At 36.0% G+C, this 20,582-nt stretch overlaps 2 protein-coding genes and 1 long non-coding RNA gene across 4 annotated transcripts; 1 reads left to right on the top strand and 2 right to left on the bottom strand.

Annotated features, from left to right (window-relative positions):
- Positions 1 to 179: 179 nt before the first annotated feature.
- LOC131531054 (uncharacterized) lies at positions 180 to 4,561 on the bottom strand. 2 transcript variants are annotated; one of them, XR_009268561.1, is made up of 4 exons: positions 4,028 to 4,561; positions 3,779 to 3,851; positions 3,036 to 3,151; positions 180 to 264 (listed from the first exon to the last, which is right to left on the bottom strand). It is a non-coding gene; the product is annotated as an uncharacterized LOC131531054 (long non-coding RNA). The 2 variants fall into 2 exon arrangements; XR_009268560.1 differs by lacking the exon at positions 180 to 264 and having other exon boundaries at positions 2,267 to 3,151.
- A 54-nt stretch (positions 4,562 to 4,615) lies between these two features.
- On the bottom strand, positions 4,616 to 10,805 carry LOC131531048 (SLAM family member 5-like). The gene is made up of 6 exons (XM_058761600.1): positions 10,398 to 10,805; positions 9,931 to 10,239; positions 8,916 to 9,221; positions 7,785 to 7,898; positions 7,598 to 7,659; positions 4,616 to 5,984 (listed from the first exon to the last, which is right to left on the bottom strand). Exons 1-6 carry the CDS (start codon positions 10,444 to 10,446, stop codon positions 5,937 to 5,939), a joined length of 888 nt encoding a protein of 295 aa, XP_058617583.1. The 5' UTR covers positions 10,447 to 10,805; the 3' UTR covers positions 4,616 to 5,936.
- Positions 10,806 to 14,005: 3,200 nt separating this feature from the next.
- On the top strand, positions 14,006 to 19,465 carry LOC131531046 (uncharacterized). Its single transcript, XM_058761599.1, has 5 exons — positions 14,006 to 14,182; positions 14,963 to 15,286; positions 15,375 to 15,701; positions 16,129 to 16,268; positions 17,206 to 19,465. The coding sequence occupies exons 1-5, from the start codon at positions 14,131 to 14,133 to the stop codon at positions 17,257 to 17,259; spliced, it is 897 nt and encodes a 298-aa protein (XP_058617582.1). The 5' UTR covers positions 14,006 to 14,130; the 3' UTR covers positions 17,260 to 19,465.
- Positions 19,466 to 20,582: the final 1,117 nt, after the last annotated feature.

Below are 20,582 nucleotides of genomic sequence, written 5' to 3'. Positions count from 1 at the left end.
ATAATGCTAGGATTCCTTAATATGTTTAATATTTAATATTTAAAAATATATATATATTTTCCAGAATCCTTTATCATTGATGTTAAATTTCTCTGACCAATTTCTTTGACCGAAACTTTGTAATTTATTAAGGTTGATGTGATGTGTGATTTTAAAGATCAGGGAAAGGGAAATACGTACAAATGAGGTTGCATTTTCCACAACAGTCAGTGTCACAGTAGGCACCTCAGTTACGGTATCATTGTTGTCAGATGATTCTTCTGGCTATATGTGAAGAGAAGACATATTGGTTTTTAGTTTCATTTACAGTATATGTTACATAGCAAATTGAATAAAAAAAAAAACAATTAATAACTGGACAATACAGCCCCTGTACAAACCCAATATATGCATTGCAGTTGATTTGTACACCACACCAAGAATTGGCTTTTTAAAATTTTAATAACAAACCTTAAAATTATAATATCTACATATAACCTATGTGTGTATGTCTATTTCATGTAAAAAAATAAAATAAAAAAAACTCTGCATCTTAACATCTTAAAAACGTCTGTAGCGCAAGGGAATGTAGTACAAGTCATCTTCTGCATTATATGATTTAACTGCATGCAAGGGCTGAAAATCATGCAGTGAGTTCACAGAGACAGCCTCGAGAGCTTCATCAGGGGACACTGCGTATGAGAAGTAATGGCGGTCAAAACCCACAGTGTGCCATTTTTTTACAACAAGTTTCACATCAACATTGAGGCCAATGGTTATGATAGCTTTTATCAGCCCAAACTGGGGTATTCCATCCTCTGTACATCCCATTGAGACTGTCATGCCTGGTCTGTACTCTGTGCCATTAACTACTACCCAATCAGGAACAAATACTTCAGCAAAGGGGTTCTTCAAGACCCTTCACAAATTCTCCTTGAATTGCAGCAAGAAATGAGCGTGTCCTGGTCCAAATTCTGTGTTTTTGGAGAAAATACTTTCTGTCAGTAAGCGGTAGCACAGCATCATCTGATTCCTGAAAGCCATGGTTTTGCATATGTTTTAAAATTACAAACAATGTGGCTCAGCTGTTTAAAAAATTATGTCTCGCCTCAAATCTCATTGTCCAAAATTGTTTTAATGGACCAATCTTCCGAATGCCTCTTGGGTAATGGAGGAGAAAGTGGTGTTTGGGTTTCAGGTGTAGATGTGGGTAAAGCTGCAAGAATACAGTGTGGTGTTCTGCAATGAGATGTTTCAGGTATATGGTGGCCTCTTCTGTGATGGAGGGGAGAAATGAACTCCATGCATGACAGAAGAAGCAGCAACAGTTCCCAATGTTTGTTCCATTTTGGTATTTTGTCTCCAATGATGATGGGCAAAAACCTTAAAAGCACCACATTTGAGCAGCAGTCTGTCTCATTGCCCCGTTAGGGTTCTTAAGTTCATGTTGTCCCAGTACACTAGGTTTATTGGAACTATCAGGGAATCCATAATCAAAACTGGTCAGTCTATAGTTTAGTGTTTCTAAACTCACATGCCCTTCAGCCACTAAGGATGCCAAGACCAACTTGACTTCAAAGGGTCCAATTCCCTCAAGAATGTCGTGCATGATGTCTGGGGCTACATTGTCCACAACACTGAAGCACTTTAACTCATCCAAGACACATTTTCGTTTGATTCCTGTTTCTGAATGGTTATTGGATGCCAAGTCTTCTGCATAATTTTGAGCATTGCAACATTTCTGGGTCTTCCACAGTCTGACTCCACATGTCTTCTTTGTGCACCTTACACCAGCGACAGCAGTGGTTAGCAGTGAAACTCTCTACATAGCCAAGGAGTGAATTCAGTCCTAAGTTGTCACCACAAACTTGTGCCACACTGATCTTTACAGTACCACAAAATTCTGGAGTGTCAATAAGGAGTCCCCTTACTTCTAAGTCCATAATGTCGTCAGTTATGCGCTGCAGAACAGAATCAATGCCATATGTTTTAGCATCATCTGATTTATAGACAGCTAACAGAAAGCATGAAGACAGAGAAGACAACAGCATGGGGGGCAAACATTTGATCTGGAAGTATATCAGTCCTAATTTGTGCACAATGGTTTTGGAGCCCAGGGGGTTAACAGTCTCACAATCGTCGTTGTACAAAAGAAGTGGGATGGAAAGCTCTTTGGAAAACAAGAAGTTGCGTTTGTAAAGCTCTCCATCATGAAAGTCTTGTAATACTCCAGCATCATGCACTGTGTTCTGGTAATCAATGATTTTTTTCATTGTTCCAGGTGTTTCAAGAACTTTTTTCAGAAGTGGACGCAATGGAATATACTGAAATGAATCAGGTACTGCTGTTTGTTTAACGATGCCAGATGCAGAATCGTGTCGCTGACAGTAGGAAACCCCTGGAAAATACTCAGCTACAGGCTCGATGAAACACCCTGTTTTTGTAAAGTATTTCATTTGTTTATATTCCGATTCAAGGTCTCTTAATGGCTCAGCAGCCCTCTCAAATTGAGCATTCAAGTTTTTCACTGCTTGGTCATCTTGGTGTCCAAAACGCTGAAACAAGGACATTGTCTTCTCCTGTAGACCGCCTACTATATCTGTAATTAAGCTTGCGGTTTGTTTGACAACAAAGTTGATAGCAGAATATGTTTGGCAAGATTTAGCTCTTAGCTTTGCAAGAAACAAAGCTAAACGGTTCGTTAATTCTTCTTTGTCAAAGTCATCCCACTCTTCCTCTGTCCCCATATCTTCAGTGTCTGGTGTTTGCACATTAGTGGATGGAGCAGTTTGTTGATGTGAAACTTCAGAAGATGTGGATGGAAAGATTTCTTTTGTTGGCCTTTCATCTGCTTGCATGTGATCTTTCAACAGATGTCTTTTGAAAGACCACATGTATGCAAATGTCCTACCACAGTTGTTCTCACAGCAACAGAAATATTTTGATGAACTGTTAATTCCATGAATGGCATTTAGATGTAAGAAATATTCTTTGTGGTTTGGGGTGGATTTTTTACATTTGAAGCATGTGAAAGGCATTTTTTTTTAGTTACTTACAGTGCGCAGTTGCTTGTAATAATTTGTGAATTTTACTCTTTGGCCAATTCTTGGTATAAGTGCATTTATGGTAGTCTCGTCAAGTAGCAGAAAGCTTTGTTGGTCAATTTCTTCCTCTGTAAGCGGGAAAATAAGACAAGTAAATTACTAACACTGCTGTATTTATTTATGAATGTATTTATGTATGCATGTATTTATTTATTTAAATCCTGGTCCTGGGGACCCACTGCTCTGCACATTTTGTGTCTCTCCCTTATTTAACACCTGATTCAGATCATCAGTTCAAAAATGTTTTGGTTTCAGGTCTTGTAACTATTATATGATTGTATATACATTTTTAATAATATAAATTTGATAAATTATCTTTTTTATTTACTTTTCAAAATGTTTATGAAAAAAAAAATTTAGTGTTCATGTCAATTATAAAATATACAGAATTCAAAAACAGAATTCTAATGCCATCTGCTGGTTAGAAGAAAAAAAAACCCCTGTAGGAATTACATTTACAGAAAAAAAGGGTTTTGACAATGAGCATCCAGCAGAGGGACATGATCCATTCGTTTTTCTGGATGTGGCCAGCAACTCCTACAGTTTTCAATATTGTGAATATACATTTAAATATGATAAAATAAGTTAAAATATGTTTTTTTTTTTTTTTGTCAAAGAATAGACAAAATAGGGGTGTCTGTTTTTGCAATAATGCCACATTTGCATTTTTAATGACTTTCTACATTATCTCTCACCTGCAAATATGTCAATTAAAGTTTCCAGGTTCCACTTCCTAAGTGTATCCTTTACATAGAAATCCATAGCATCCTGTTTAAACATGTTTAGTTAATAAAAAGTGAATTAACTAACAATCAGTGAAGCTGTATATGGAATATGTCACTAACCTACTATAAAATCACTGTAAAGTCACAACTTTATAGATAAAATCTTTCATATTTTGTCGTAGCTTTAAATTACACGCTTTTGTAACACAGCATAGCTACCTCCCAGAGTGGGCGTGTCGGATGGATGAGGCACAGAGGCAGAGCAGGGTCTTGAAGCCGATCGCGTTGTCAAATATCTGAAATATGTGAAAAATTTCCCAAAATGTATTAGGAAAAACAGAGAAAGTGAGGAAAAGCATCCCAGTCGTGTATTGTTGTTATTATTATTATTATTATTATTACTTTAGGTTTGCTATAAAACAAGCATCGGAGTCGAATTGCAAATACAGCGGACAAAAAGCAGTCGACAGGGGTAAATATGTAAATATATTTGTGGAGAAAATCAGCGATATTACTGTGTAAGAGCTTAAAATCACTTTGTAACGCAAAAAAATAAAACATATATGCATATATTGTATGATATTTACTTACCCGTTTATCTTCTGTCACAGTTACGCCGGTCGACCGTTGGAATTTAAAATTTAACCCAACTGGTTGCGTTGTTATACAAACAACCCAACAAAAGTTCGAAATAACCCAACATAATGACCCAATATGTTTAACCCAGATATTGGGTACAGTAAATAACCCAACGTTTTTTAGAGTGTATGCGTAAAAAGTGAAGTATACTTTGGGCTTTACCAACAGGATCATGTGCCATGCCACACTGCCAAAATCATCAAGGAGTGGTTCGAGGAACGTGATGGTGAATTTCTGTCAATGTCTTGGCCTCCAAATTCACCTGACACGAACCCAATAGAACAATTGTTGTCCAACTAGGAAAAGGGGGATTGCGCTACATCACCACCACCCTGCAAAGTACGGGAATTGGAGGACCGGTTGTTGAATCAGCGCCTCATTGCATGGCTACTGTTTTGCGGGCTAAAGGAGTTCCTGCAGTTAATTAGATGGCCATAATGTAATGGTTCATTGGTGTATATATCTAATTAAAAGCTACTATAATCTCTAATCTAGGAATACTGAATTTAGTTATTTTACTAGATCTGATCAGAATACATCTATTTTGTTTACTAAAGCTGTCACTATTTCACAGAACTAATTTTAAGTGTTGGGATTTTAACAACTAAAAATCAGCAGCACCATCAACTTTAGGAGCTTCAGTGTTTCTGTCACTGTTGGCTATAATTTAGTCATTCACTGCATTTTCCTTTGAAGAATGTAAAACATGCGATACATTTTTAAATTAGTCCATTAAATGAAAAAGTGAGCTATGACTCAGTATTTAAGCATAAGGAAGATCAACTCTATCTACCTTCACATGCACATCAAGCGACACCAAAGTTTGGTGACTACGTATTACGTCACATGACACTTTCAGTCTCTTGTTGCATAGTGCTGTAATGCTGTTTTAGCTGCTTTTATTTTAAACACACCAGATGGCGCCACTCGAAAAGCAATGACAATATAAAGACATTTTATTCTAATAAACCAAAGTAATCTGTGTTTAATTGAGTTTGTTGTTGTTATTATTACATATTATTATAAACATCAGCATAGTGACTATGAAAACAGTATTTATAGTGCACTCTATACTGTAAAAGTAGTGCTAATGTGATTTCTTGCTTTGGACACTAGAGAGCGATGATGTCCTTGTGCTGAATTTCTCAGTTTTCTCTTGATCAGTGTTAAGTCCTGTAAGGTTAACCTTGCTTGCTTTAAATATTTGAAAATCATTAACAGTTGAAAACATTTGTTATAAGTGTATAAAAGTAATCAGATGTAATCAGTTAAATTATATATTTTTTAAAAAGTAATTGAAATAATTACACTACTTATTACATTTGCAATCTCCAAAGTAACCTTCCCAACACTGAATACAATTTACAAGTTATACAACTTAAATAGTTTTCTTTAGGAGAGTGCATGCACAAATATACAGAGAATAAACAAATGTCAGAGAATAAATATGAACTAAGGCGTGAAGCAGGGCCCATGTGAGTTCTCTTGATCATCTTGTTTTGGTGACATTTGCATACACAGGCTCCTTCTTTGATTTCTGCAAATAAAAAAAAAATACAAAATACAGTCAGTGAGGAACCTAATGCAACAGTTTCACACACACATATAATTAAATTTTCTTCAAATTCAGAGTGAATACTAACTGCAGACCAACCTTTACAAGACCGTATTAAAATTCCTGTGAAATAAATTCTGTGACTGGTCATAGTTCTTAATTTTTGGGAAAACAAGCCAATGTGTTGTAGTAGACGTTCCTGCTACGGTCACTAGGAGGCTGATACCAACATCATGTACTCAGCATGATGTTAAACATGTTCACAGTTTAACACCGTCGCCAAATAAACAATCCCGGCGAGCCACATGTTGTTAACTCGCCCTGTTGTTCCCGCGCACGTTCCCAACATAATAAATTGAGAAATCTGTTCTCTGTTGTAAATAAAACAACGCGATTAAAAACGGATAAGCGTCTTAAGGCACCACTTTCTCATCATGTCTCTCCGACCACGATAAACACGGAAGTCTACCGTTATAACCCGAGATGATACAAACTTAACACTCTTTCTTCCGGTGTTATGCAGAAAGTTATGGGACTGACAGTTTCCATTCACTTTCAAAAAAAGGTGCAATAATAGTGAACGGCGACAGGCTGTCATTCTGCTGTCAATAGAACTCATGCAGGATTATTACGGTATTATTATAGACGATCTAATCATTGAATATAGTAGTAGTAGTAGTAATAATAATAATAATTTTAATTTAAAATTCACGTAAGCCACGTGACACGAGTCCGTTCATTCAATAGAATTCGTGCACCGAAAGTGAAAGTATGTGACAAATTAATAAGCAGTTAATAAATCGCAGATGAAACGTAGCCTATAACAGTTGTAAACATTAATGCAAACGGCTGATCATTGTGATCGGATCACCGAAAACAGTGATGCCAGACATATGATAATCATCGTATTTCTACGCTAATTTTGACCTCTGGACGATGTACGACCAATAACGGAAAAAAACCCATAAAGTACAACAATTTCAGAATTTTGTGAAACTTCAAATGATCGTTGTAATAGGGCTTCTACTCATTGACCAATCATCGTGGAGAATGACTCTCTCACGAGCACAAGTTAACGCTCTTGCTGTGCTTAGGTCAGTGTTTCCAAACTGAGGATCTTTAGCAATAGGTAAGCTACTAAGGTACGCCTGGTTATCTATTGTGGTCATTTACAGTTTGTGTCAAAAAGTTGCTGGTCTGGATAAATAGCTGTATTCTGTAGGTTTGACTCATGTACAGTAGTTTACTTCCAAATACAATAGGACTAATTTTAAGCTACTGGTACAATACTTGGACATTTCCAAGTGCTTCTCTAGCAGCTTGATTTCCAGAATGAATAGGCCTATATATAATTATTTTAATTTTCCAAATATATGCAGGAGAGGTGGGATAGAGAATTGAAATAGTACATATATGTGTATTCACTTAGTTTAAGTAGCATAAAAGCATGTACATGGTACTCCCTATACTGAAGGTAATAATCAAAGCTGACCATCCACATCTCTTCACTGACCATCTGATGCTATTGCACACAAAACTTAATTCAAACTAATTAACCACAACAACTTGTTGCAACACAGTCAAAATGATCTTACCTTTTTTTGTGTTGTTGTTTTACACAATGCTGAATCAGTTTTGTTTTTCTCCTGGGTCTGGACTGCATTACCGATAATCAACAACATGTTAAAACAAAGTTCAGTCTTATATAAAAAAAAAAATGTGCTTTACAAAAGATCATTATTTTGAAACTTGCGTTCCTTTTTTTTTTTTTTATCTCCAGACCTGTTTTTTTACATTTCCTGCAGATGCAGAAGATCACGACTGCAACTATAATCAGCAGAGATCCAGCAGCAGCAGCAGAGATCAGCACTATCAGAGAGACTGAGTCTGGAGGAACTGAAAGAGGATAAAAGACAGACAGTCATGCATGTAAGTAAATCTGTCAGTCGTGTGGTCCCGGACCTCCCATAAGCATTGGGACCCCCCAATAACACCCTATAAAACTATAATACTAGAAACATGAAACTAATGAAAATGAAAACTAAATGAAAGGATTTGATTGCTGTATTAAATTTAGACTAAAAATAGCTCATGTTGCATCGTATTTTATTTTTACGTGTCTTTACAGCGTTGCTTATTATAACCAATCACACATGATTCTGTTGAGCTTAGGAATGCAGTGGCCAATCAGAGGCGTTCAGATTAGTCATCGCTGAATTTTGTTTAGACTGAAACTTGCGAATTCCCTCATCATAAGTAACAGAAGTGCAGATGTACGTACGATAAAAGTAAGAAATTCATTTATCATACAGATTTTAAGAGGAGTTATGAGTGCTTAACTAGACTAACTGTGCTCATTTAGAGTGTTCTTTCACTGCATGATTCAGTCTAATAAAATGCATTTAGAATGCTGCCAAAATTCAAGATATGGGGGCAGAAAATGTGTATATTTAGGCTATATCATTTCATATAGTTAATCAATACAACACTAAGAGTGACATTTTTCACAAAAATCACAAATGTGATACTGATTTTAGCCTATACAACAGTTCAATAAACAAGAAGTTAATATTAACCCTCTGGGGTCGACAAACGCGTATACGTGTTTTGAGGCAGATTTTCCTGATAAGGCTGAAATGAGCTTGAATTACTCTGCCATTTTTGATCGTACATATAAGAGCAATACACCATTCGAATCTGTAAGGGGTCTACTTTTATGGACTTACGTTTTAGACACCATATTGCCTATTTTCGCTCTATTTCGCCAAAAAATGTTTCCAAACACAGCCACAGCACTGTTTCGCATCTCTGAGCAACATGACTGTGTTTCGTTCCTGAATGAATCGACCTTTTAAATGATTCTGGTTAGGGGAAACCCCCCAAGAGCTTTGACACAATTCGAACACTGCGTACCTGAACATGTGTGACAGAGTTCATTGATGTTGAGGTGTTGAGTCTGGTTGCTGATGGGATTGTTGAGCACACAGCTGTAGGTGTTTTTATCCTGATATTCCACCTCCAGAGGTAGAGAGAGACTGATGCTGAGATCAGACACACTGATGCTGGACAATAAACTGTTTCCTTTGTACCAGGAGAGAGTCACATGACCCACATTCACCACTGAACACAACAATGAACAATTCTGCTGTGATGAGGATGATGATGATGATGAAGAACATTGTGAAGAGTTTCTGCTGATGACAGGAACAGACAGACGAGCTGAAAACATGAGAGAATAAAAATGAATATGGATGAATCTGATCAACGCTCTTATTTTCATCTCAATGTGTTGAGTATGTCAAGAATACGGATTTTTTTCATTTTTAATTGCAATTTAAAATAATGGTTTTCTATTTTAATATACTTTAAAATATAATTTATTTCTGACACAAAGCTGATTTTTGATCAGCCATTACTCCAGTCTTCAGTGTCACATGATCCTTCAGAAATCATCATAATATGCCTATTTGATGATACTCAGTTATTATCAGTGCTAAATATATATTTTTTGTAACCTGTGATACACTTTTCAGGATTCAGTGATGAATAAAAAGTTGAAAAGAGCAGCATTTATTCAAAATAGAAATATTTTCTAACAGTATAAGTCTTTATCATGTTTTAGCAATAAACGTTTTAATTTCTTTCAAAAGAAGAAAGAAAAAAATTACTGATCCCAAACTTTTGAACATTAGTGTATATTGTTACAAAAAAATGTCTATGTGAAATAATGGCTGCTTTTTTTTTTTTTTTTTCATCAATGAATCCTGAAAGATGTATCACAGGTTACAAAATCATAAATTTTTTAATATATGGAAATATGATTTTAGTAATCATCAATATGCCACAAATGCTGTTGATTGAGCTTAAGTTATACTGAATATTCTTTTAATAAATAAGGAAGGACAGGACAAATTATGTCTCTACTCACCATAGACGGAAACACTGAATGTTTTTGATGTCAGATTCGCTCCACTTATCTCTAGTTGATAAACTCCAGTATGTTCAGTTCTGATGTTTGTGATGGTCAGAGATCCAGTTTGATCATCCAGCTTCAGACTGTCTCTGAATCTCCCATCAATAATGCCATGTGGAGAAGATTTTCTTCTTTTTTTAATTTTAGCTATGAGAGAGTTTTCATATTTCCACAGTACGTCGTCACCTTCACATATTTCAATAACACCAGTGTATAAAGTGACAGAATCTCCCTCCATCACTGACACCGACTCACTAAACACACCTGGAGAATAAACAGATTTTACACAGATTAAAGCTTCTGAGAGATTTGTCTTCAGTGTATGAAGCTACTCAGTCATCTACATAAAAATCACCTTGATATTTAACATCTGTAAAGAATGTTACTGATATTAAGACAAAAAATAGATATTTACGACTTACCCGTCAGACGCCACCAGCACAAACATAACAAAGCAAACACATGAAACATTTTCTGAAAAGTCTGATGTAATGAAACTATCTGCTGGAAGCACTTGAGCTGGTGTGTGAATCCTCCCACGAGTTTAACCCTGCATGTGGGTGCTTTACAGGTACTTTACAAATGATTTATAGTTACATATAAGTGCTCTTCTAGCACTTATTAAGACTTAAAACATTTTTAATTTTATTTAATACTGAGCATTTTTCTAAAGTAGTTGCTTTACTGTGATATTGCGTATGGTAAAAACACAACAAAAAGTGAATACTATCTTCTATCTCACATTGTTACTCTTGCAGCTCGTCTTCTGAGTCAAACTGAAACTGCTGCGGTTGACTTCCTTCAGAGATGTGGTTTGATCTGGACAAACTTGTAGGTGAAAAAAAGTTTCTTCATGTCTTGCTTTTCTTTTGAACCTCACAATCAGCTTTGCAGGCAAGTAAAATGCTTAGCATTAACCACGCATATACATAATTCCTTTAGGCTGGAAGTAGATGGCAATAAGATGTGGTGTGATGCTGTACATATCAGCAGTGTTGGGAAGTAACTAGTTACATGTAACGCAATTTAATTACAAAATAAAAGTAATTGTAATCAGTTACAGTTACTGAGAAAAAAACGTGTAATTAAATTACAGTTACTTATGAAAATGTTAAGGATTACAAAGGGGGTTACATCTGCTTTTTTTCACACACACTCCAACATACAGATTTAATTGACACCAATGTTTCAGGAGTTTAGAACATGCTCATTCAATAACTCTTTTATTTCCTATATGGCTTTGTGTGTAGCTATGCTTTGTTTGTTAAATGATTAACTGTTTTTTTTTTTTCCGAGGCATTGTTAGATTCCAGTGTTTCCTGTCATAGCTGTGCAAAGATTTGATTTCAAAAACAGTATCATAGCTAATCAAATATTTTTTGTTATGATTTTAAATATGTATTTAACCTCAGAATGATCTCAAAGTAAGTCTGATTTTGTGGTGGCTGTTTCAAAGGGGACATTGATCTTCCACAAGTTGGTATGATTCTTTAGGTTCTTCATGAACGGTCTGCAACATAGTTTGGTTAAAATTTCTCAGTGGTTGTGTGAAACAACAACCTTTTTATTTTGCTCTGTTCACAGCGACTCATTTTGGGGAATGTCCCTTTAAATGCTAATGAGCTCTGCTGAATCTGCCCACTCTTCCGTGGAAGAGCAAAGGCTATTTGCAAATAATCATAAAACATAAACTGTCAGACGTACGTCTTCTGGAGGTGCAGCTGGATCACAAACAATGTGTACTGATCTATCCTTGAGTTTTAACTTTTTAACAAAACCTGCCTTGAATTGTCCCTCGTTCAGAAAGCAGTCTGGAGTAAAATGATTTGCGCAGACATAAACGAATTTAGGTGTATTCGGTGGCGCATTGCCATTAAAAACAAAACTAATGCACAGCGTCCTCAGTGGCTCTGATGTCGGGAGAAAATTAAGATTCTTATGTTTATTGTTTATGTTCTTATGCATTGCTTACAAGACATTGTCGCTACAGCTGCTGGAGCGTGGAGAAAATGATGGACTTTGTACAACTGGCTGAGGGCGAAAATATGCTAATATTGGACAGTACTTCAGCAGATGTGGGCGGGGCCTGAGCAATATGACACCATACTGCTCAGAAAATCAAAACTGGATTTTTATTCCCGCACTGTCCCTCATTATCTTGTGTTTATAAGCCCCAGTTTGTTCAGTTTGGTTTCGTCGGGTCTGCTTGTTTCTACGTGTGTTTGCTCAGCTCCTGTTGTGATTATTCCCAGTGTTTCCTTGATTAAAGACTGTTAAACGTTTCCTCGTGCCTCCAGCGTCTTCCTGCAACAGCGTAACGTGACACGACCACTAACCCTATTCTAATCTAGACTAAAAAAACAGATTTTTAACCTGGCGTACCTGTAACACATTATCATATTTCAATAATTCAAATTGTATGGCTGCATAAATTAGATCAACCGGAACCAAAAACACTTCCCACAACATCTAATGTACATGCTTCATAAGAAGTATAACATCCACACTAATATTAGTCTGTCTGTCTCATCCTTATCCTAAGGTTACAGACAGCTGGATCCAGACCAGATGGTGAACCTGCACCTATATACAACCTCGTGACGATCCCATGTGAAGACCTCGTCGACACGTCAGCCATTAGAACAGATCCTCAACAAAGACCAACAAGAACCAGACAAGTTGCACAGACTCCTGTCTTTGTCTCCATACCAGCGTGATGAATCTGATCTTCAAGCAGAAGGAACTGGATGAGATATTCTGAATGCTACCGATCCCAATCTGATTTGCGATGCAGGCTGAATTATAATCATACAGTGTTTGTTTGCCAGAGGAGAACTGCCCACCTGTTTAATCTGTGAAGGTGAATGTTGTCTTGCATTTCTGAATGCCATATGTGTGTGTGACATTATATGACAGCATTATATGATATATATATGATATATTTTAAGGTCTTTGGTGAAGGCTTTAAGACCAAGCGGAATCCTCTGCTTCACAGCCAGCAGAACTCGCTCTAACGGCAATAACCTTCAGAATCCGTGCTTAGATTTTGCCAAATCAGTTTGGGCCAATGCAAACAACTTATTGATCATGAACATCCAGCAAGGCAGAAAAACATTAAATCTTCCCGAGGGAAGACGTATTTCATTGTAAGTTAATGCTTTTAAATGGAGGGGGAAAACTTCTCCCGTATTCTTACATTTGGACCTCATTATTGAAGGTTATTATTGATTATTGATTATTTCTTTAATTGAAAACAGAAGAAGTTTCCTTTAATTGAAAAAATAAGTAATAATAATAATATGCAAAATATGCATTTTCATTCATTCAAAGGCTATATGGTTGCAATACTATTTTAGTTCAAAACTTTAAGTGACATTGTTTAAAATGGTTTATTGACTGACGTTTCATAAACCTTCAGTTGTTATGCTTTCAAATGCCATGCCATTTGTTATTTAACAGTTTTTTCTTCTCCTAAATTACTACTGAAGTCACAATTCTATATTGGAATAATTTACTTATATGATTTACAATTTGTGTATATATATATATATATATATATATATTTTTTTTTTTTTTTTTTTGTATGACATTAACATTCGTATTAGAATAATTGTACATAAATAGGTTAAGCAAAACAATTGTGGTTGTTTCTGATAACTTTTTAACTGCAGGCAGACATGGCCTACATTATACAGTACAAATATTTGGAGCATCTCTTATTCTGTCCCTTATTTTCTTATAGAATAAACACTTGTTTTCTACCAGAATACACCAATAAAAACTATTTTATTAAAGAAAAAAAAAAAAGAATCACAGTTGTCCCTTATTATTTATAAGTTAATTGACAACCCTTATGCTGACGTAATTATCTTTTGACTCCCCTGACAGTGGCACCTTGCTCAAAAAAGTAAAATAATAATAATAAAAAAGGTCAATTGTTGGAAATATGCGAGCAAAAAATGGATAAAATGGATAACATTTTTATTTATTTTTTTTCCCATAGAAAATGCCAAGAATGTTTACTAAGTTAGGTAATCACTCTCCCTCCGTAAGGAACCTCCCAGAGTTCAGTTTCACTTTCTGCCTTCCGTCAAAGCAGAAGAATAATGCTTATGAATCAGAATCATTCGTTTTCTGAGGGGAAAAGTGGCGATAATGAATATTTTCTTTAATGTACTCGCAGTGACTTTGGTTTTACTCTACCATGGTGAGATATCTTATTCGTTACATTCTCTTCTCCGTTGATTTCTGTGGCCATAGGCCTACGCTGGCGCTGCAGTGATTTATTAATGGTCAGTTAACACTGTTCACAGAAATCGATGGTCAGCGGAACGCATTTTAAGTACAAAAAAAAAAAATTCAAACGAGATCAGATCGGTTTCATTTGCGTGAAAACAGTGTCATTTTACATGTCACGTGAGTGGGTATAAACAAGTAGCCTAACTTAAGTAGGCCTAAAAGTTGATATTTAATATCAGTTAATAAACGTATCGAGTGTAGCTTGGATGTAATGTGAGTCGCTTTGGTTGAAAGCTTCTGCCAAATTCATAAAATGTAGGCCTAAATTTTGCCTATACACGTTATTTACGTGGGAGATTACGGACTAAAATATATTTATAAAATGTAGAAAACATGGCACTGTGTTGTCATGTTGTGCAAAATAATTCTCATATATTTTTGTAGGTACTAGTTATCTATGTAATATTTATTATGAGTCTATGAAAACGTTTGATTAATTTAATGTTCAAATATATGTATAGGGAAAGGGGGTGAAAATATGAATATGAGGTTGTTGATTTGTGTTGTATGAGACTCGTGTATGTTATCTGAACAGTAAATGTGTAAATCAATGATGTGCTGTTTGTTTGCATGCATGACATTATGAATCCAGACATATTTCTCTACTCACAATCTTTTTATGATCTGTACACAAATACTTTCACAGCACTACTGTATGCATTTTTTGTTTGTTTGTGTGTTTCTTCAGGTGTATCTGGAGGCGGAGTGTCAGTGTCAGCGATAGAGGGAGATTCAGTGAGTCTACACACTGGGGTTGAAACAAAGCAACAAGAAGATATTAAATGGTATTTCATCAGCGTTCGCATCGCTCAAATTAGTGGAGATCTCAGTTATATCTGTACAGATGTTCGGTGTAATGCAGGTACTGAGAGATTCAGAGACAGACTGAAGCTGGATCATCAGACTGGATCTCTGTCCATCACAAACACCAAAACCACAGACTCAGGGGAATATAAACTGAAAATCATCAGCAGCAGTGACAGTGAAAAGATCTTCAGTGTTTCCGTCACTGGTGAGTCATTTAATGTGTGTTTAAATGCAGTTTGAAATATATTTTTTTAAATACAAAATCCTCCAGAAGCTGTTGGTTTGTTTTTCAGATGTTCCTGCCACTGAACAATATGAGACGAAGGAGGGAGAATCTGTCACTTTAGATCCTGGTGTAACAAAAAACCTAAATGGTGTGGTGACGTGGTATTTTAATAACATTCTCATCGCTGAAATCACTGGAGATCAGAGTAAGATCTGTGCAGATGAACAGTGTCCTGACAAATTCAGAGACAGACTGGAGCTGGATCATCAGACTGGATCTCTGACCATCACAAACACCAGAACCACAGACACTGGACTCTTTAAACTACAGATCATCAGCAGAGACAGCAGCTTCAGCATCACCAGAGTGAAGAGATTCAGCGTTACTGTCACTGGTGAGCAAAAGCCTTAGTCATTCAATGCATTTTCCTTCAAGGAATTAAAAAAAAATATATACATATATACAACCCAGTATGTGTTGGGTTTGGTCTGTGGACTGTTTGAGTCAATAACACTTTGATTGATGTTAGCAACATGTCAAATTAATAGTATCAGCCAGTTTCCCTATATGAGCCAGAAACAACAGAAGGTGCCATTTATAAGTTCAATCAATGTCATACAACTGATGTCTGAAGTAAAAAGTGAAATTGATGTGATGTGTGGCCAAATATGGTGTATTTAATCCATCCAAGTGCACACACACACACACACACACACACACACCATGAACACACTTGGAGCAGTAAATATCATTTGAAGATATTGCTAAATATTGGATTTATTATCATTCACTCTCTAGTAATAATGACTGTCTGTCTTTAGCTGTTCCAGATTCAGATCTGTCTTCAGCTGCTGTAGCAGGAATAGTTGTTGTTGTTGTTCTGCTGGTGGCTGCTGCTGCTGCTGTAGCTGCTGGTGTGTTTTACTGTCGCCGCAGGAGCCATACTACAGTGACACAGAATGTAAGTTTTACATATAGCTGTTTTAACAAGATATATGAGATTTACTGTGCAAAATATTACAGGAACAGTGGTATGAATACTTTTTTGTATTCATTTTGTTATATAACTCTAATTCTTTTTTTTTAATCGTTGACTGAAACAAAAACGTGCACTGTAAATAGTCATCCATCTTGTATTAAATTTATAACAATGCAGAACCAGATATTCACCAGTGAGGCAATGTCCAAGCATAAACTAAATAACAATTAATATAACAACACAAAATGCAAACCTTTGTCACAATTGCCTTATTAGAAAACACCAGTACATCAGTTCAAAGAATTCTAGATGTGATATTGAAATAACAATAATTCCAAGTTTACATTAAGGAAGATGACCATCTGATGCAGTTTAAGACTTTGTGTTAAATTATTAGGGAATGAAAACCTCTCCACAAACAACCGGAACAAACGCAAGTCTCTAGTAAACTCAAACTCAAAAAAAAAGAAAAAGAAACCTCATTCCACTTGCAACCAACTTTCATTTTATGTGTAAATATTTGTATGAACATAAAAAGATTCAACAACTAGTTGTCTTACATTACAGACACTGCTGTTTATTGCTCTGTTCACATCTGCAGTCTTCATGCCCCCTGCAGCAGGTCTATGTTATCTTCACACAGCTGATCAGAGACTAAAACAGTAGAAAGGTCTCTTTAGTGCTCTAAGTTATTGGAACTCTGACATTAATTTTCTTCCACCTGTAGACTTTTAGTGTCTTAATGAGAGTTTCACAAATGCATGCAAAACTTGTTTATGTTCATCGAACAAACATGAAAAACACTGTCTCTTTCCAATGAAGATCTGTAAAGCTTATGCGGATTATCTTTAAAATACATTAAACTTAAACATCAGACCTCCTCATTAATTTTACCTTTTGTGAATGTGTTTTCTTACAGGAGGATGATGATGGTAACTCGCCGCCTGAACCAAATAACATTCTTTTGAATTAGATGAGATGTCCTTAAACTCTGTTTACTCACAAAGTGACCCAAAGATTTCAGTAATCGGTACCAATACCAGTACAATTGTCACATCTATTATATAGCATACTAATTTAAATGACATCAAAAATGAATGCATCAGGGAAAAAAAACAGCAAGAAGACTGCCACACTCCGCACTAACACTTACCCCACATTTTTCTAAGTTCACGCTAAAGTGAGCGGCCATGTAATGATGCTACTACTTACATGTTTCTGAGAAGCCACATTTGAGGTCGAAGAACGAAATGAAGGCTTGCATGTCCTGACTGATGTACAGTAATTACCACACATAATAATCTGTCCATCACAGACTACGTGATTTTTTTTCTTTTCTGCAACTAAGCGACTAATACAATTCAGCCTCTTCTGGTCAACTAACGGTTAGGCGACTATTAGAGGGCACCCCTAGAAATTGATGTTTTTTTTAGTATATAGAGATTTATCAAAGCTGCTAAAGTGATTCAGACTGAAACAGAATAGTGAGATATCTGTTTCATGTCTTTTGCACTACAAGAAGTATTAATGCACTGATCTGGTTTGACATATCAGTCATTATGTCCTGCCTGTTCCTATCCTCACTGATAGAACTGACTGCGTTTTCAGAAATACTGCACCAAGGTGGGCATTACACTGGGGGGAGGGGGTGGGGGTTGTCAAGATGCATTTACTTAAGAAGAAAAAAATAGATATAATGTCTTGTTTTCTAAAAAAAAAAAAAAAAAAAATTTAGATTGTGTTTAATACAAAAAAAATAATAATAATCTACCAGTGCATCAGAAAAACTCAATTTAAAAAGAAAACATCAGCTGAGAATTAAATGATGCGAGCTTGACTAATGTCAACCTGACAGAACTAACACTATGCTTGATTATTTTGCTTATTATTTAACCACTAACTTTAACCCTAGGTAGTCATCCACCTTCAACAGAAAACACTGGCTGACCAATTTTGAATAGCGTAGCTTTTTATATGTACATCAGCTACACCAGAACTAAAACCAGCTTAACCCTCGTGCATCGATTTAAATTATAGCTGCAAGCAGCAATTATTGGGGATCAAGCACTTTAAGGCATGTAAACACATCATAGAGAGAAAAGACCATTCACAGCCAACACAGACAGTTTACAAGGGACATGCATGTGTTTTAGTGCTTTCTAACAGTTATTGAGGATGAGCCAATAGTCTAGAACTAGTTTGTGAACGTTGGCTTTTGAAATAATCTCCCAATATTTGACGAACAATTCGACTGACACAAGAGGCAAAGTTGCTCAGAATGACGAGTTCTACCATGCGGTCGAATGTCGTAGGCGTGTGCGATATACAGTCCTTTACACGTGAAAAACACAAAGGCTGATGGTGGCAAGATACACTAAAGTCCTTAAAGGCAGTCTTGGCGCCTTGGACAAAGACACTGCATGCCAATTTTCAAGTCAATCAGACTTAGGGTTGCATAGTTATAGCCATTTTTCCAATTTAAAACACCACTAAGTGGCCAGTTGCTGCGTCCTTTTTCATGTGACTACAGAATGCGCTCTTACATATCAGTTTACTGTACATACAGTTTGGTGAAAATATCTCATCCCAGTCATGAGTTACAGCCATTTTGGTAAACTTTGAACGTTTTGGCGCCCCTAGCGACCATGAATCGAAATTTCTACTTTATTTTGGTAATTATTGACAGTTAGACTCCAGAGAAGTTTTCTGCACCGGTTTGGTTCTGATCGGGCCAAAAACCTAGGACTACTTCTCAAAAGTAGGACGAAAATTACACGATCAAATCAGAGACATGTTTTGTCCATCTTGAGCCAAGTTAACTAATTTGTATGCCTAGTGTAAAATAGATTTATTAAAGGAAATTAGGGTGAAATAGTAAAATTCACTAAAATATACACTTCTGCCAAAATATATGTAGTTGCGGTTAACACAGTCAGAATGGTCGGGTAAAAGTATTTTAAGTATTGTTACACTGGCATTAAACCTTGCAAAAATACTTAATGTGTTGTTTGCCTGGAGGAATGTTACAGCAAAATTTCTATATGTAATGGATCAAAAATGTCATGTCATCTTTGTCATACACTTACTCTGTATAAACTGTTGTACTCTTTTTGTTGGGGGGATTCGCTCTGAAACTGGTCTGAGATCCTCCTGGCCATGATTAAAGCATTTCAGAGGAATTGTCTGGAGTTTGTCTTGTTATTGGTTACATCTTTCCTTGTGATGTTTTGTAATGAGAAGTGTTTCTAAACCTGTTGTCCAACAAAAGAGAACATTATAGCATGTTTTTACTTAATAACATCAGTCGAATGTTAGAAATAACTTGCTTTTGTGATCTGATGTAGCATCTTATCACAGAATGACAGAAATATATATTCTATACTGTAAAATTATTATAAATATAATTCATTATTACAGAAATACCCAAGCTGGTTTTAAGAACACATATAAACTATTTATTGATGCAGTCGAGTGTTTATTGTCTTAATGTTTCACCATTCAAAGCATTTCTATTGTCTTTTGACTTGGTTACAGCCTTAGCTGGATGCCTTTGTCCAATATTAGGGATTTCCTGGTGCGTCATTTCTATTACTTTGGATCACCACGCATATGAGGGTTTTCAGCGCTAGGGCGCTCTCTGGTACGGAGCCCTTTAAGGGACATGGTGGTGGGAAAAATTTGGGGTGAGTGGAAAAAATGTGAAAATATTTTTCAAATGTTTTGCGTTCCCTCGAGAAACTTTGCGCTCTCTCGCAAAACCAGTTGAGTTCGGAAAAACTCATCCTGTTTACTTTACAGCTTGCAGTGCTTCATACAGCTCCGTATGTTCACAATGGAGCGGTTCATAGAGTTTTATTTTGAACTTGGATTCAAATAAAGAAATACGTCAGTGCTAAGTTCAAGGCACAGTTTTGGGACATTCTAAAACGCTTAATGTGGCTTATGTTTTAAAACAGTGACATTGGAGGTCCAAATTCGAATATTACTATTAATAAAGCAGAATATCCCAGAATATGAACTCAACGCCCTGCACGTATAAGCTTTTTTTCTCCCCCATGAAACGCTTAAGGTATAGGCTAATGAATGCAAACAGTGATTTAAAAATACCAAATCTGTTTACAGTTTATATGCACAGCCCAGAACAGAACGCGCAGTGTTTTCTCCCCCGCAGACAAAACATTAAAAAAAATAATAATAAAATTGCTTTTCTGTGCATATAGTGTATATTTTAATAAAATATTAAACTTGGGCTTTTTATCACCATTTTTTTTTTTTTTATCTTAAGCCAAGTTAAGC

Source organism: Onychostoma macrolepis, chromosome 22 (assembly GCF_012432095.1).
Source record: "Onychostoma macrolepis isolate SWU-2019 chromosome 22, ASM1243209v1, whole genome shotgun sequence".
In the NCBI taxonomy this organism is placed as follows: Eukaryota; Metazoa; Chordata; class Actinopteri; order Cypriniformes; family Cyprinidae; genus Onychostoma; species Onychostoma macrolepis.
The sequence above is the reverse complement of the archived record's forward strand: the minus strand, read 5'-3'. Positions and strand labels throughout refer to the sequence as shown.

Coding starts and splice junctions, on each gene's coding strand:
- LOC131531048 (XM_058761600.1), bottom strand. CDS start 10,446: ATGTTTCATGTGTTTGCTTTGTTATGTTTGTGCTGGTGGCGTCTGACG. Junction 9,222..9,930: donor ATTCAGTGTTTCCGTCTATG/GTGAGTAGAGAC, acceptor TCATGTTTTCAG/CTCGTCTGTCTGTTCCTGTC. Junction 7,899..8,915: donor ACTCTGTCACACATGTTCAG/GTACGCAGTGTT, acceptor ATCCTCTTTCAG/TTCCTCCAGACTCAGTCTCT.
- LOC131531046 (XM_058761599.1), top strand. CDS start 14,131: ATGAATATTTTCTTTAATGTACTCGCAGTGACTTTGGTTTTACTCTAC. Junction 15,287..15,374: donor CTTCAGTGTTTCCGTCACTG/GTGAGTCATTTA, acceptor TTTGTTTTTCAG/ATGTTCCTGCCACTGAACAA. Junction 16,269..17,205: donor ATACTACAGTGACACAGAAT/GTAAGTTTTACA, acceptor GTTTTCTTACAG/GAGGATGATGATGGTAACTC.